The sequence below is a fragment of the Cupressus sempervirens genome, chromosome 9, assembly GCF_028749045.1.
Source record: "Cupressus sempervirens isolate cs-2001-9-10 chromosome 9, ASM2874904v1, whole genome shotgun sequence".
Classification (NCBI taxonomy): domain Eukaryota; kingdom Viridiplantae; phylum Streptophyta; class Pinopsida; order Cupressales; family Cupressaceae; genus Cupressus; species Cupressus sempervirens.
The window spans coordinates 381,055,630-381,072,473 of NC_143126.1; the positions used below are offsets into that span (position 1 = coordinate 381,055,630).

General features: G+C 30.9%; 1 protein-coding gene across 1 annotated transcript in view; it reads left to right on the plus strand.

Annotated features, from left to right (window-relative positions):
• The window catches only part of LOC149538861 (PGR5-like protein 1B, chloroplastic), a 139,130-nt gene that overhangs the window by 71,736 nt on the left and 50,550 nt on the right, over window positions 1–16,844 (plus strand). Inside the window, exons 8-10 of the mRNA XM_089800212.1 lie at window positions 12,349–12,459; window positions 12,692–12,789; window positions 13,162–13,237. Of these exons, the coding sequence (XP_089656338.1) occupies window positions 12,349–12,459; window positions 12,692–12,789; window positions 13,162–13,237 (285 nt within the window). The remainder of the gene's footprint in view (window positions 1–12,348; window positions 12,460–12,691; window positions 12,790–13,161; window positions 13,238–16,844) is intronic.

Consider the following 16,844-nt stretch of genomic DNA (forward strand, 5'->3'; position numbering starts at 1 on the left):
GTCTTGTAGGTTGACAGGGTTGGATAGAGATCCAGTATGGTTATTCAGTGTTGGGGACTTGATGTTCTAGCAGTTATTGATCAGTTGGGAGACGTTCCTTGTTTTTAGGAGGCAGTTCCTACTTTATGCCTAGGGTTGGGTCTCCGTGAGATTACTCTTTGGGTCAGTTTTAGAGGGATAGGCTTGTTTCCTAAATTTTAGGTGACAGGATGATTTTATGGTTTGTGATGTCAGTTGGGCATTTTGTGGCTATTTGGTTTATATTTTTAATATTTCCTAAGTTAGTGTTTAATAATTAAATAAGGCTAAGTTATTAGCCATTTTGGAGTAATAAGGGGTTTTTGGCCTCATCTGGATGCGCATCCTATGGTGTGATAGCTCGTTGGAAAGGTCTCGAAATTCTCTAAATCTTTCTCTTTGTTCTCAGGGCAATTCAGTGAATAGGTTTCTATCTATGAGGAAAAAGGTCATTTTCTTGTAACATAACCACTTTAAAATAAGAAATTATAACACTTTCACTACCCAACGCCACATGGGGACACTCTTAGGGTTTGAGCTAAGTTTGGTGGGTTATAAGGAGGTAAAGACAAAGTCGAAGGCATTATTGTCATATTGCATTTTAGATTTGGGTTTTGGGCTCTGATTGAGCTTTCAACATTTGGGATGCCAAACCCTCTTGCTTTGCTTGTTTGGGACATAGCCCCCAAAACAGTGGTTTGGATTCTTAGCAGTTAGAAGCATCTTGGAGATTGTGCATTGTTTCTTCAGGGAAAAGCAGTATTGAGTTAGAATTTTAGCTGGGGTTTGGACATTTTATCCACGTGTGGGCACTTTGCAGCTATACGGCCGTGCCTAGCAGCCATATTCTTTTCCACATGCAGCACTTGAAGAGCTGGAATCTGGTTGTAACTTCTTTCTGGGCTCATATTTCTCATTCACGTCTTCAGGTTGGCTTTGTCCTTGATTGTATTCATCTGGGTATGATTATAAATCTTCATTTGGTTACTTATTAGGCGTATATTCAGGAAAATCTGCTTGAAGTGACTTTGTTTTAAATATATTCGGAATACATTTTCAGAACTGGTTCATGTTATTGTACTTCTGTTATTAAAAATCATAAAAAATACAAAACAATTAAACCCTTCTGCAACTTCTGTCTAGCTCTACAAGAAAATTTTAATAAATAGGGAAAACGAATTTAAAAATATAAATTTACAATAGATTAGCAGAAGAGATCCATCAGGGATCTTTCATATTGAATAGACATTGATGGTTGAAATTTAAGGAATATGGTATGCATATATTGTAGAAGATGCAATATATGGATATATATACAAGAGATATAAACTTATTGTCAATAAAGACATATGCATAACTAAATCTATGTTTATAGAAAAGAAGATTAAGAAGACTTATATTTTTACAAATTCTATAATTCGTAAGTGCAAAAGGATTAGGATGTTTTAACCAAGTCCCTTATTCTCTTACTATACTCCTAGAAGTTGATAGTTGGTGTTGTGTGGAGAGAGGTGGAGTAAAACCTAAAGATATACTGGTGTCAAGCGCCCTACGACAAGTAAATCCACACTTTCCTTAGGATAGGTGTAGGAGGGAAGTATGGAATGAGGGTTTGAGTATGCTAATTAATAAATGCATTACAAATTATATACTTCTTCCTAAAATTTAAATCATTTGATTACATAATAATCAGTATTAAACATTGGTTATGAACAATCTCCAAATAGGGGTTATATCACTATACGAGCCTAGGAGTTGATAGATGGTGTTATATAGGGAGGGGTGGAGTAAAACCAGAGGATATACTAGTGTCATGCACCCTAAAATAAGTAAATCGATGTCTTCTTAGGATGAGTATAGGAGCAAAGTAAGGAATCAAGGTTAAAACACATGCTAGTCACTAAAGGCAATATAAGATAGTGTTTATTGAAAAATAATCAGAGCTATTGATTTTAAGGGATAACATCTAAGCTATAAAATATTGTGTGAGAAGTATGAATTGCTTTAGGGCAAGCAAATTTTGAGGAAGGGAGGACTTGTCATGAGCCCTAGTAATTATAAATAACTGATAAAAATTTAATATTAAATACATCGAACAATAATTAATGCCACATATATCTTATACTCAAATGATGAAATTGACTATTAAATTATAATCGATAACTCAATCATTTGATAAAGTAAAATTATCAATTAAATTGTATGTGTGTTAGAATGACTAATTACTTATTAATACACATTAACTAAATAAGTAAATTACATTACCTAGGATTGGTAATATTATCAATATAATAGAATATTAAATATGTAGGATAATAAAATTATATAACATAATTAATAAATAGTTCCAAACGACATGACCATTGAGATTAATATATATTTAAAGGAAAAAGAAACAAGGAAGGGAACACAATTGAAAATATATTTTAATTTCTTCTGATCTTATTTAGGGATCATCAAAATACAACAGAGGGGAACCATTGGGATTCAGTCTCAGTTTGACAAGCCTAGTCTCCTACTTTTTAGGAGCATCCTTAGATTTTAGGGGGAAACTACCAGTTAGTCTGCAGGGTTCAGTCTTTATCAGTGATCATGGCACTTCAGACATTATTAAAATCTGAGCTCAGATTCAAAATTTGTGGATTAATAAGGAAACATTTAATATTTCCCAAGTTAAGGAGTAAAATAAATTAATATTGTAATGTAATATTATAATTACTGTATAATAGAATACACTATAGTAATGAACCCATTTTCCAAGACCAACGTCTTATATGTTATTTTAATAAATGAAGGCCAAATTAAAACAAGAGACACAATGCGTCATAGTTCTTGCCTAACGCATAATGGTTGTAGAGGTGTAGATGAGTGAGAATCCAAATTAACATTATGAATGCATTAATTTTTGCCTGGAAATGCACTTGTGATTTGATATGATTGCTCATATTTTGTTGTTAAATTCTTGTCCTAGAAATGCGCTTGTGATTTGATAGGATGGCTCATATTTTGTTGTTAAGTTCTCATGCTATATTATTATATCTTTGGACATTTAAGCCCAAGAATAAGAGGCCAAAGTCCCCAATATCGCACTAGGTACTTAATATCATACTATGATCAATACATATGCTTTAGACAAATTTGTACCTTCTACATTGACAACTTAAATTATGTATTGGATTATAAAAATATTTTATAAGTAAAACTAATTATTTAATTTTAAACAATTAGAGAAGGTTTACTATTTAATGTTTTGTATTTCCAAATTTTTCATAAAATTAAGTAATTTTTAATTATGAAATAATATCTATATAATTTAATATGTACATTTGTAAATAATAAATAGATGTAATACATATAAATTTGATGTTGATGAATAAATATGATATAATAAATAAGAAATAAAATATAACTATTTTATTTTAATACATAGTTTATAAAAACCTAATAATAATTTATATATCTTTTAGAATTGAATTATTTCTATTTTGTGGTTATTTCTTTAGTATGTTTTTTGATATAAAATATAATTATTAATTTAATATTAAAATATATATTTAAATTTTAAATGTATTTAAACTAAATGATAAATTGTTTAAATAAAAAAAATTAATAATAATAAATATTAATAATAATAAATAATATAATTTGAAAATTGTAACACTGAACACATTTATAAAATATAATTAAAAAATAATATTGTTTAATTTATTTTTATAAAAGTAAAAGAATAGTAATAATTTAACTACTTTTAATAAAAAAAACAAAGTTTAAAAAAAATTAAAAATTCAAATACAAAGATATAACATATTGAAATTATATTAAAAAGACATATTTATTAGTTTTATATATATATATAATTTGAACTTATGCATTACATGAAGTTTTAGGAACAAGTTATATCAAATAGTAAAAAATAAACGTCAATGTAAAACTAATAGTAAATATATTTAAAATAAGAAATTAAAAATATTTAATAGATTGTGATAATTAATATTGATTAGACATGTTGTGTGAGGTGGAAGATAAAATAATTGAAAAAATAAAATCTTATCAACTTGTCACAAATGTGGAAAAGATAAAGTTATAATTAATACATTCATTAATGCAAGATGAATTTGTTAGAAAATATTTGTATTTTTTGTTGAAGAAAATTAATTTTCTCCCCTACCAAAAATAGTATGGACCAATAGAATGGATGAAAAATGTGATTTATAAATTAATGAAAAATTAGAAAAAGATATAAACATTTGAAATCTCATATAATCTTTTAAATTCTTAGATTTGATTGGTGAGTGTCAATGACATATTTGGATTGACATGAATGCATAAGTATTATAGTTTGTATTAAAATTAAATGGTTATATTCTATTTCTTATTTATTACATCATATTTATTCATCAACATCAAATTTATATGTATTGATTGTTGAGAGAGTTTTTCCAACTACTTATGGTTCTCTAGTAGCATGCATAACATGCTTAAACATATAATGTGATACTCCAAATACTTCATCACTTCTTCAAGTTCTATAATTCAGATATTAGTATGGATAACTTTCCTCATTGCACATATTTTAAGTTGTCAATGTAGAAGGTGCAAATTTTTCTAAAGCATATGTATTGATCGTAGAATGATATTAGGTAGTTAGTGCCATATTGGGTACTTTGGCTTCTTATTCTTGGGCTTAAATACCCAAATATATAATAATATAACACGAGAACTTAATAAGAAAATATGAGTCATCCTATCAAATCACAAGTGCATTTATAGGCAAAAATTAATGCAATTCACAATGTTAATTTAGAACTATTTAACCTTATTCTCACTCATCTACACCTCTACAACCATTATGCGTTAGGCAGGAACTATGATGCATCGTGTCTCTTGTTTTTTATGCATTTTTTATTTTTTCTGTTTAAATTTAAATTTGAAAGGAGTAACTACAGAGAATATTCTCTATCAGAATTATTCATTTTTCCATACAAAATCTAGAGACCTTTTAACTCTTGGGGCAATTTCTTTTTTTGTCATCTTTTTCTAAGTGTTGAAATTTTAAGAACAAAAGGCATAAATATAAACATTTTTCTAAGTATGAATACCAATTTTATCTATTATTCAAAGGAGGGTAAATATATATATTCTTTTTTTTTTAAGCTATTGAATTTTGCTAAAACATAGTTAAGCCAAGAAATTGAATGACTTCCTTAAACAACATTGCAAAATTGATTTTTGTTTTCAATAATCATGAAAAGGAATCTTCGTTCATAACATAACTTTCATCTCAACATATATGGAGATTGAATTTTTGCCTAATTGAATCAACAACATTTTCATCTTTTTTTTTTTTTAATGTGCATCCATATAACTGAAAATTACGATTAAACTCAAGAGAACCAATAATACTCAACCACTATTTTATTGGCAAACCTGATTCAAAGGCTCAGTCGAGAAAGAATCAGGAAGAAAACCCGGCTTCGTTGCCATTACAACAAAGTTATTAAATACAATTTTCATAGGATTTCAATCTTGAATTTCAACAATCAAATAATTTCCTTCATGGCCCTTAACAAGGGACCCATTCAATTTCTGTAATACATCGTTGAGGGCGTGGAGGGAACAAAATTTGATCAGGTGTGAACCAAGCACGACCAAGAGACAAAATCAAACATGCATATTCATACTAGGTTTGCACAACAGGATTCATAATGAATCAAAACTAGGGAAAGGTGGATTTTTCCAACAAGAGATGTCAGACACAACACCAAACCAGGTGCCCAATTAGGGCTATAACTCAAGAACTTCCGTTCTTCCATTCTTACATGCCAAAACTCATACATGGTTTGTGCTGACAGGTAGGGGCCCATAACACCCTACCCTCTCTCCCTCTTCTCGTCCTGAGAAGAGACTCTACACTGTTGGAGTCCAACTAAAAGGACCTTTCCCGAAATTGGCCACTTCTGCCCTCTCCAAGGGTGAGTAATGCCAAAACACCCATACAAGAAAACTTCAAAATTCAAAGATAAACATGAAAGGAAAACATCCAAGAAAACATGGTTTCAATCCTTCCCAAAACATATCCAACATACATACGAGCATACCAATAACAACACAATAGCATAAGCATGAAACAAGCATGAACAAACTGAAAACAAGGAGATGAAGAACTCCTACCTTCACAAAGAGGTTATCGTAAATGATCAAATTGAGAAGAGCTTTTCCCTTCTTCCTTGCCTTCAACCTTCCAAGATGCCTCTCTAAAAGTAGAGATTGTGTAACTACCAAAACTACTCCAAGAAGGGCCTCTAAATAAGATCCAAACTCAACCACCAAAAAGGGCAATAACTTCCCCCACTCACCTAAAAATCTAGAAGTTTCTAACTCAATCCATCCTAAGGTTAACCATTAAGTGGAGTTGAGGTGATGCAACTCATGATAACCATATCCAGTTTTCGCACAAAGGCAAAAATAGACTTTTTGAGTGACCTCAAAAGTCAATAAAAGGGGCTTAGGAGTTGAAAAATGCCCCCAACCCAAACCCATACCCCTTTGGTATAAAAAATTCATATTTTAAAGCCTTAGGAATTGATTTGGAACCAAACAAAAGTTAGGAATAATTAGGACCATCAAACAACTCCAAAAATGTAGATTAAGCACTAATTCAGATTAGGAGTAACTAAACTCGATTAAGAACCAAATTAGCAAAAAAGCACTAACTTAATCCGACTTAGGTCCTAAGGTTACACAGATAATCCCTAACTAGCATGCTGGAATGCTTAAGCAATTTACGAGTGTCAAGTGACACCATAAGAACACAATTACAAAACATTAACATTTACTGATCACGAAAAGATACATTCATACATCTCACAAAATAATTAAGTTACAAACAACAAGGTTTCCACAATTAACAAATAGGGATCAATTTCGTTCCTTTGTCGGGTTTCTTGACTAAAATCTCCTGCACACTCATTGCACACATCAGTAGTCTCATAAAATCACATGCACATATGTATATGTGTATCAGGAAATCACATAAATTAAAACATACTTCTATAAATCAGTTAGGGTTTCTCTCATCCTACTCAATTCTTAACCATTAAAATCTCTTAATCAAAGTGTTAAGCCTACATTTACTTATTTCATCAACATACATATACATAAAACATTAAATGAAGAACATCAAATATCTAAAAGTAACATCACACCACATGAAATAATATACTATGTTCAAAGCATCTAATAGTGTCTCGACATCTCGAGTCGTGAGTGTCAAAATAATAATGTATTAAGTATGGCTACGAAGGCTCAGGGCGAGGCCTCACAATTAGTCAAAAGTCTAATCTTTGAGTAGTGAGTAGAACTATAGCTTGGGTCAACTGACTACTGGTATGGACTTGCATTCAAGTCTTCCTCTATGTTGGATAGTTTATCTTTGATATCTTGAGTGAAGATTAATGTATTACATAACTTGCTGAATAATGAAGTAATATTATTTATAGAGGTTTCCAATGAGTTGAGAATAGTAGATAGTTCTATTTGATAAATTACAATTTTGTATGCAACTTGCTCCAATACTTTGTTTTCAAATTTCTTCTCTACTCTCTATAGAAACTTTTCTTACCACTTAAGATCTTGATTGAATTTCTAAACAACTTCTACTAACTAAACCAAAATAGGTTATGTACTATCAACCTCGGTATTGAGTGCATCTATAAGTATGTTCTTTACATCTTCAAGCACTTAGATTTCTCTACTTTTCTCTTGTCTAAGCCTCTGTTGCTTAGCTTTCTTCTACAATAGTTCACCTACGATGTTCATTTGATCAAGATTTAGAGTAGAGATATCCCAATTCCAGATAACTATATCCTCATCGAGATCAATGTCTTCTTCTTTACCTTTGTCCTTTCTTGAAACTTTAGTACTTGGTTGAGGCTTCCTCTCAGTTGTCTTTGTACTTACTATTTTCATATTGGGAATAGTAATAATAGTAGAAATAGAAGTGCTAGCAACAAAAGTAGACATTACATTGATAGTAGAAATACCTAGTTGCTATCTAGCCAAATCTGATGATGGAGAAAATACTAGCTGTTCGGTAGATGAAGTGCTGTTCATTTTTGTCAATAGAGTACTCAATTGAAAAAGTATAGAGATTGGTTGAATGCATGGAATTGCAGTGGATGCCAGAACCAACTTTGAAGAAGCTTTTTCTTAGCTTGATGGCATTAAAGCTTTACTTAGAGAATGACAAAATGAGGCCATAATTGCTACTGCAATCTTCTCTGGGTCAATTTCCTCAATACTCTAAATCTTAGGGAGATTCTCCTTGGTAGCTTCTTGTTCTTTCTCCTTCTCATCCAAATTTACATCAACTATTTCTATATCTTCATCATTGGTGAGTGTTAATGACATATTTAGACATTTAAGCCCAAGAATAAGAGGCCAAAGTCCCCAATATCGCACTAAGTACTTAATATCATACTATGATCAATACATATGCTTTAGACAAATTTGCACCTTCTACATTGACAACTTAAATTATGTGCAATGAGGAAAGATATCCATACCAATATTTGAATTATAGAATTTGAAGAAGTGATGAAGCATTTGGAGTATCACATTATATGTTTAAGCATACTATGCATGCTAGTAGACAACTATAAGTAGTTGGAATAACTCCCCCAACTATGCATAATTCTCATTTTGATTATCAAATGGAACTCACGCTATTTTTATTTAATCATTAGCATTGGACAAAAACTACGATAGAGATATAGATAGAGATAAATAGCAATATGTAACAATAACAACATAAACATATATGCAGAGGAAAAAAGGATAGATAATATAGAGGAAGAGGAAGAGAGATAAAATAGTAAGATAGAGTGATACCAACATAAGTTGTGTGTGAGAAGAAAGAATTAAATATAATTATTTTTCTTAATAAAATAAATAGTCAAAATAAAATCATGGTTATAATAAAAAAGTTAAAATATATTATATTTTAATTAATGAAACTAAGAATTTAATTTTTATATTAAAACTCACATTTCTATAAGAAAAAATGAAATGTATTGGATTATAAAAATATTTTATAAGTAAAACTAATTATTTAATTTTAAACAATTAGAGAAGGTTTACTATTTAATGTTTTGTATTTCCAAAATTTTCATAAAATTAAGTAATTTTTAATTATGAAATAATATCTATATAATTTAATATGTACATTTGTAAATAATAAATAGATGTAATACATATAAATTTGATGTTGATGAATAAATATGATATAATAAATAAGAAATAAAATATAACTATTTTATTTTAATACATAGTTTATAAAAACCTAATAATAATTTATATATCTTTTAGAATTGAATTATTTCTATTTTGTGGTTATTTTTTTAGTATGTTTTTTGATATAAAATATAATTATTAAGTTAATATTAAAATATATATTTAAATTTTAAATGTATTTAAACTAAATGATAAATTGTTTAAATAAAAAAATTAATAATAATAAATATTAATAATAATAAATAATATAATTTGAAAATTGTAACACTGAACACTATTATAAAATATAATTAAAAAATAATATTGTTTAATTTATTTTTATAAAAGTAAAAGAATAGTAATAATTTAACTACTTTTAATAAAAAAACAAAGTTTAAAAAAAATTAAAAATTCAAATACAAAGATATAACATATTGAAATTATATTAAAAAGACATATTTATTAGTTTTATATATATATATATATATATATATATATATATAATTTGAACTTATACATTACATGAAGTTTTAGGAACAAGTTATATCAAATAGTAAAAAATAAACGTCAATGTAAAACTAATAGTAAATATATTTAAAATAAGAAATTAAAAATATTTAATAGATTGTGATAATTAATATTGATTAGACATGTTGTGTGAGGTGGAAGATAAAATAATTGAAAAAATAAAATCTTATCAACTTGTCACAAATGTGGAAGAAAATTAAATTTTCTCCCCCACCAAAAATAGTATGGACCAATAGAATGGATGAAAAATGTGATTTATAAATTAATGAAAAATTAGAAAAAGATATAAACATTTGATTGGTGAGTGTTAATGACATATTTGGATTGACATGAAATAAGTATTCCTGCCTTGGCAGAACTAATAACAAAGTAATATAAAGGCCATATTATAATCACCTTCTAATAAAGTAACAAAGTTATTTTATTATTAAAAAGGGAAAATGAAGCCTTGATTCAAAATTAGGGTTATAGCTGAAAACAAAAGGTGTTTCAGAGCTCGTTTTACACATTTTTGGTTGAGAATTTACACTTACAAGTTCTTGGAGAGCTTCAAGTTTGGAGTTTTCAGAGGATCGAGGACAAAAACCCCTGATTCTGAGCAGCATGGACGAAACCCCATGGCTAGAACTAGTTGTGATTGTCAATGAGAAAATTCGGAATTGGAGATTTACACAATTTTGGAAATGCTTTGTGAATGCAGTTTTTTGAATTATTGGTGTTGAAAAGTTTTTGATAATATCAGAGGAAGCAATTGAATTCAGATATTCATAGAAATCCTCACAAATCAAAGGTCTTGTTGAGGCACAATAAGTCTACATTAGCCGTACAGCCTGTAGGAAGTTGGAGGACAAAACTATTGCTGATTGTAGTCCATATCAGTGAGTTTGCATGCGTAATCAGAGGGAAATGTTCATGCTGTAACAGATCAATGAGTTCACATGCATTTTCAATTAGAATTTGGAGTTGTTGATGAAACCCCAATCCCATACTTCAGCTGTACATCACCGGCAAGACTGACTTTCTATACAGGGATCCAATTTGGGATTCAAAATTAGTCATTCTCAGCACAGAATCATTGCACAGGCGTGGATTGAATCTATTTTGGAGCAGATCAGTGATTTTTAGAGACCCAAGATAGCACTCATCAGTTGTACTGTTCTTCTTGAAGGCTGATGTCGCCACTGCTGATTACCAGCAATGCAAAATGTTAAAGCTCTAGGAAATTATATAGCTTCAGATTTCAGTCATTCACAGACCTTCCTAGTACAAATTTCATGTGTAATTGTTTTGGGAAATAAAGTTCAAAGTAAGTGCATTTGTGTTACCAACAATTGTTTCAATTGGAGTTTCATAATAGATATTCTTATCATTATTTTCAGAATAATTTCTAGGATTTCTTTCAGTTTAGCTAGCTTGGATATCTCAGATTTTTAGCAATTTCTCTAAACCAAGAAAATATACAAAAAATAGAAAATCTCATCAAACCCCAGAAAATTGTATCTTACTGGTCAAAAACTGAGTTTTCAAACAAATCATGTCATTCCAAGCCATGTGCCCAGTTGGTATCTTTCAGAATAGATGCGTTAGTCCCTATCCTTAAATCCATGGGTAGATGTATTTGTCCTTATCCTTGGATGAAAGTATACTAAGTGTAGTGAGGCTAGTTCCGCTTTTGCTTGACATGAGTAGATGTCTATGTCCCTGCTCTTATCTTATAGTGTTTGGTCAGCTGCTGTGTGTGGTCATCAAGTATTGAGATGTACTTTCACCCAATGTTCACAGTAAGGGGAGGCGTTGGGAATTATTGTTCATAATGTTGTTAGAAATATTGCATTGTAGGATGCATATAATAATTATTTTGTAGGTTTGTTAAATAGGTTGTATAATAAGTGGTAGGAATTGAGTTGTTAAAACAGCTCAATATAATTAAGGAGGTTGTTTCGGAAGTTTCTTATAAAACAGGATCAATGAATCCTATAAATATATATAAGATTTTATTGGGAAATTGAGAAGAATCATGATATCATTTGTGTTTAACTTTTTGCAGCTTCTATAAAACAGGATCAATGAATCCTATAAATATATATGAGATTTTATTGGGAAACTGAGAAGAATCATGATATCGTTTAACTTTTTGCAGCTTCTATCTGGCTCAGTTTAAATTCACTTACAAGAACTGGGCTTATATTGTTCTCTCATGTGGTCCCTGCATATGTTACCATTCTAATAGATCAGTTTTAAGTATTTATGAAATAATATTATTTATTTTTTATTTATGTGATTTCAAAATTCAAATATATTTTGCATTGAGGACATTTGCATATTGAAAGGTTAATTAGTTATGAGTAAATGGGTTTTAAACCTTTACCTTCTGTTTCAGTTTTCTTTGTTAAAATTTGTTTCTCATTCTATATATATCGTCATGGCCATTCTATCAAAGCATAGAAAAAATAAAGAAATATTGCTTTGATGGATGCTGGAAATGCATTTCAAGATGTTTGGACATTAAATAGTTTGATGCCTTTATTGCAGCTACCTGAGCCATACAGTTTTATTGTTACTTGGTTTTTAGTTCTACCGGCAACATATTTAATAGCTCAGATGATCACCAATGTCATTTTGAAAGACTTCCTTATTTTAAAGGTATGACTGTCTAATTCATTCTTGATAGATTGGCTGCAGATACTATTTTGCATAATTTAGTTATGCAATAGCTAAATATTATCAATGATCATTGGTGATTTTTTTCCTTTACGATATATATTTTGACAGATTGGCTTCATATTTTCTTTTACATAATTTAGTTCTATGCATATATAGGAACATATTAGACAGTAATGTTATTAATGATCATCTTTTGATTGTTAACTTTTAGGGGCCATGTCCAAACTGTGGCAGAGAAAATGTTTCCTTTTATGGCACCATATTGACTGTGCCTAGTGGTGGTCCTGTGAATCAGGTTAAATGTGAGAAGTAAGATTTCAAACTATGATACTTGTCAATCTTTGTATTCAAGAAAATGTCAGTCCGTTTTGGTTTCTTAAAGATGTGCTCATTCTCGATCACGAATACAGATGGTCATTTCATTTGAAGCATCTCGAATGTTTTTATGTTGTAAATTTGTAATGCATCTTATGCTGTATCTGTTAAAAGTTCAAATTAATGTCATATGGTCTTCAAGATGTTTTTGATCGGTTTTGGTTCAAATATGAATGTTAATCCCTGTTAAAGATCCATTGCGGGATCATGCATATGGATTTGATCGTCCATACATTCTAACAAACACATTTAAAGAGTTTGTTTTAAATTTCTCTAATGTCTAATTCTTTCCTTTTGTCATGCCAGTTGTGGCACAATGATGTTGTATAACTCAGAAACACGCTTGATAACACTGGCCCCAAACAAGCAAGAAGGTTCCAAGGTATGTTCTAGATATGGTGGTTTCATTGCAAATAGCATTCCGAAATGGGGAAAATATGAAATAAAAAATGCAATTACACTCTCATTATATATTTTTCCAATACCTTTTGGTGAAAACTGGGTTGGGCTTTTCCCTTGAATGAGTCCTTAAAATGGTTTATAAAGGTTCCTGTATCTGGATATTTTCTTTTCTTTTTTGCTGTTGTCTTCTATGTTAAATATCAAGAGCAAAGCCTATTTTATATGATATTAAACCAATGCCATTACGCTTTTAAATGAGACCTCCTAGGTGGATGTGCTTTATCATACTTCAACTTGTAATTTGATTCAGCATTTTCTTCAGAATTCATATGATTGATAATTATTCCTTTGATTTTTTTAAAATAATGAGAAGTGTCTTTCATTGAAGAAGGCATATTTATTTCAGTTTTTGGTGGTTCTTGGTCACAATCAAGCAGGCAAATAATCGTGTCAGTTTGTTGCCCTTGTCAGAATTTTGGTTAATGGTTGCCTTCTAAGCTTGGTCAGACTTGTTTTATTGTTAGGTTAGTCTGTACTTAATCCAAATTATGGCTTTTGTTTCTGAACTGTTACCGTAAGTCCTGGTTATGCACATTTCAGTTACGGAAAAATCATTTCTTTCTGAAAACTGATTCCCAAAAGCTGACCAATGTTATATGTCTACTAAGTCGTGGAGGGAGTAGTCAAAACAAAGACTTTACCTATGCAATTTTCTGCCGCTTGGAATGTCTTATTCTTATTCTTTATGTACATCCTTTTCAATTTTTCCAAAGAAGCACTCTCAGGGCAGATTGTGTATTTTTGCAAAGGAGGATTATATCTCTATATTCAGCACATTTCTGAATTTTGCTCTGAGTTTCTAGGATGGGGGAAAATTGGGATGGAGAACAGCTTATGGGGACAGAATTTATTTCCAATTTTAGGTGACCACAAGGGAGAGTTATTAAAATTGTATATAAAAAATTAATATGAGAAACTGTAGAAGTAGTAACAATTTGTCATTTACATAAAACAATGAGTAAAAAAGAAGCTGAAATTTATATACAATAGTATTGTATGAAATTTTGCATAATAAACAGTGAATCCTTATCTACCTTTATCCCTTTTTCAGCATCTCGAGAGACAATTTTACATAGACCATGACTTCATAGTTAAGTTTTGCAGAATCATATTTTTAGTATTTAATGCATAGTTTAACTACTTTTCAAGTACTTGTAATTCACAGTTTAACTACTTTCAAGTACTCACAAGTTTGTATAAATCTAAGTTTTTCCAAATTTACTCACAAAATTTGTAGAAAAAAGTTTTGTTGGATTTTCTCCTTGATGTGTATGAGTACTTTGTGAGTTTGAGGGAAAACCTCATGCCCTAACAAATTAGGAAATCAAACACAAAAAATTGCATTTTGAACATTGAATTTACACGGCCTTTTGCATGTAGAAGATTCCCAAGGAGACTGGTCAACCTAGCATTTGAGCATAGTGGCCTGGAGCAAGTTGATAGTGGAGTAAAAGAATAAATTAAGGAATTTCAGATTTCAATGTTATTTATTTATTTCCTTTTTTCATCAGCATGTAAATTATTTTTAGCACTTTATATTCTTTTCTTCTTAGCTTAGTAAACAAAAACCATGGGGTTACTTCCTTTGATTGAAAAGTTGCCATATCCCACATCTAGATTTCCTAAAAACTACTCTTGATCAGTGTCAAGGACATGCTCTTCATTATATCATTTAGCTCCCCTAATGTATTGTCCCCCTATTGGGAGTTAATTTATCTTAAATTTCTCAATTAGGGTTTGGTTTGTAATAACCCTTGATAGGAATAGTCATTCATTCTATTAGATTTAAGTTATCTGTTCAAATTATTATTATCCATGCTTACCTTATTACTATTGAAGCTCAATGACAAAATGAGTTAGTGTTATACAAGTTGCCTGTAATGTTCCCACCGGGATTTCCTATTCTTGGCATACTTGTAGGCTGGTATGATCAAGTGGGAAGACCCCGTGGGCTGGATATGCTATCGATGATTCCCTATATGGTATGCACGTCAAGCTGGAAGAGAAGTTAGAACCGTACGGTGGAGTAGACAGGGTCGTATGGTGTGATGTCATATGGTAGGCAACACATGAAGGTCATATAGTGTTTCTTTGGTTACCGTAGGGTAGCCTTAGGAGGCAGGGAGTAGGTATGATGGAGGTAGGCTGCTGTATGGTGCAACAGACAAACCGTATGGTGAGGAGATGGAGGACCGTATGGTGGAGGGTTGAGGGGTGGTGTACAAAGATGGAAGGAGGGCGACGTACAGAGATGGAAGGAATTGGAGTTGACTACTATACAGTAAGAGGGGGTAGTCATATGGTTGTGGAGATGACTGGGCCATATGGTGTGGAGATGTCCAAGCCGTAGGATATGTGCTATTAAGCCACATGACTTGTAGGGTCCATACGGTGGGTGCAAAATGAGTTACGGGCTAGATGCCAGAACATATATTCGCCAAATACCTCAATTAATGCTAGTGTAAATGGTTCAATCCAATTCCACTGATATATATATATATATATATATATAACAGAGATGGTGTGCGGATTTGCCAGATCCAAGCAAGTAATGTAGAATTGGAATAGGGAGGGATGAATCCCGCCGAAACTGGAATAGCCAAGTAGGGAAGATCTTTCACTTCCGAAATGGAAAACAATATTGAACTCCAACAGGAATTTGCATACAAAGAAATAATCCAAACACATACCTACTATTACCTACATGCCTTACTTAAATACCCTTTGGAGAAACTTCCCGACGGTTTACAAAAATAGCTGACGGCCATAATTACGGAAACAATTAAATAAAAATGGGTCCAAGATACACTAAATCAATCAGCCCATTAACAAACGTTTAATTAAATATTTATTTTATGATGGGAACATTACATTGCTTAGACACCTACTTGCAATGCATCCCCTAGAGTCGGCAATTTATCTTATTTGCTGGGTTGGATATGTATTTTGTTTGGTGCCCCTTTGGTTTGGTACCTTGAGGTGTTTATATTCCCCTTCGGGGAAGTGACATGTCCCTCTTGCAGGGATCCATTCCTCCAAATCACACCCTTGAATCAATGTTTTATACAAATGACCGAATCTGTGATGGATTTTTAAATCGTGCGCTTCATCATTAGTTCACACATATATTAAATAAATAAATAAAATACATATACAAATAAAATACACTAAATAGTTAGTGATCAAAAGGAGTATATATTAAATATATACAACATAATCAATGGTTAATAATATTAAATAGTGTAACCATCATTAAATTTATTATTAAGAGGATATGACATCCCACCCTCCCCAAAATTGCTTGTCCTCAAGTAATTACACGTTTCTTCATTATTCGACAGTAACATTTGGTAACTAAAGAATTTTTTTATCTCAATTTGTAGAGATGATCTTAGGCCATCTTGTTACAAATTGAATTTGCCAAAAACTTATTTGTATGATGGTATGTCTCATATTCATCTCTCACCAAATATTCTATCATTCTAGATAGACCAAGTAGAATCCCCCGAGAGTACATGCTTGAACAC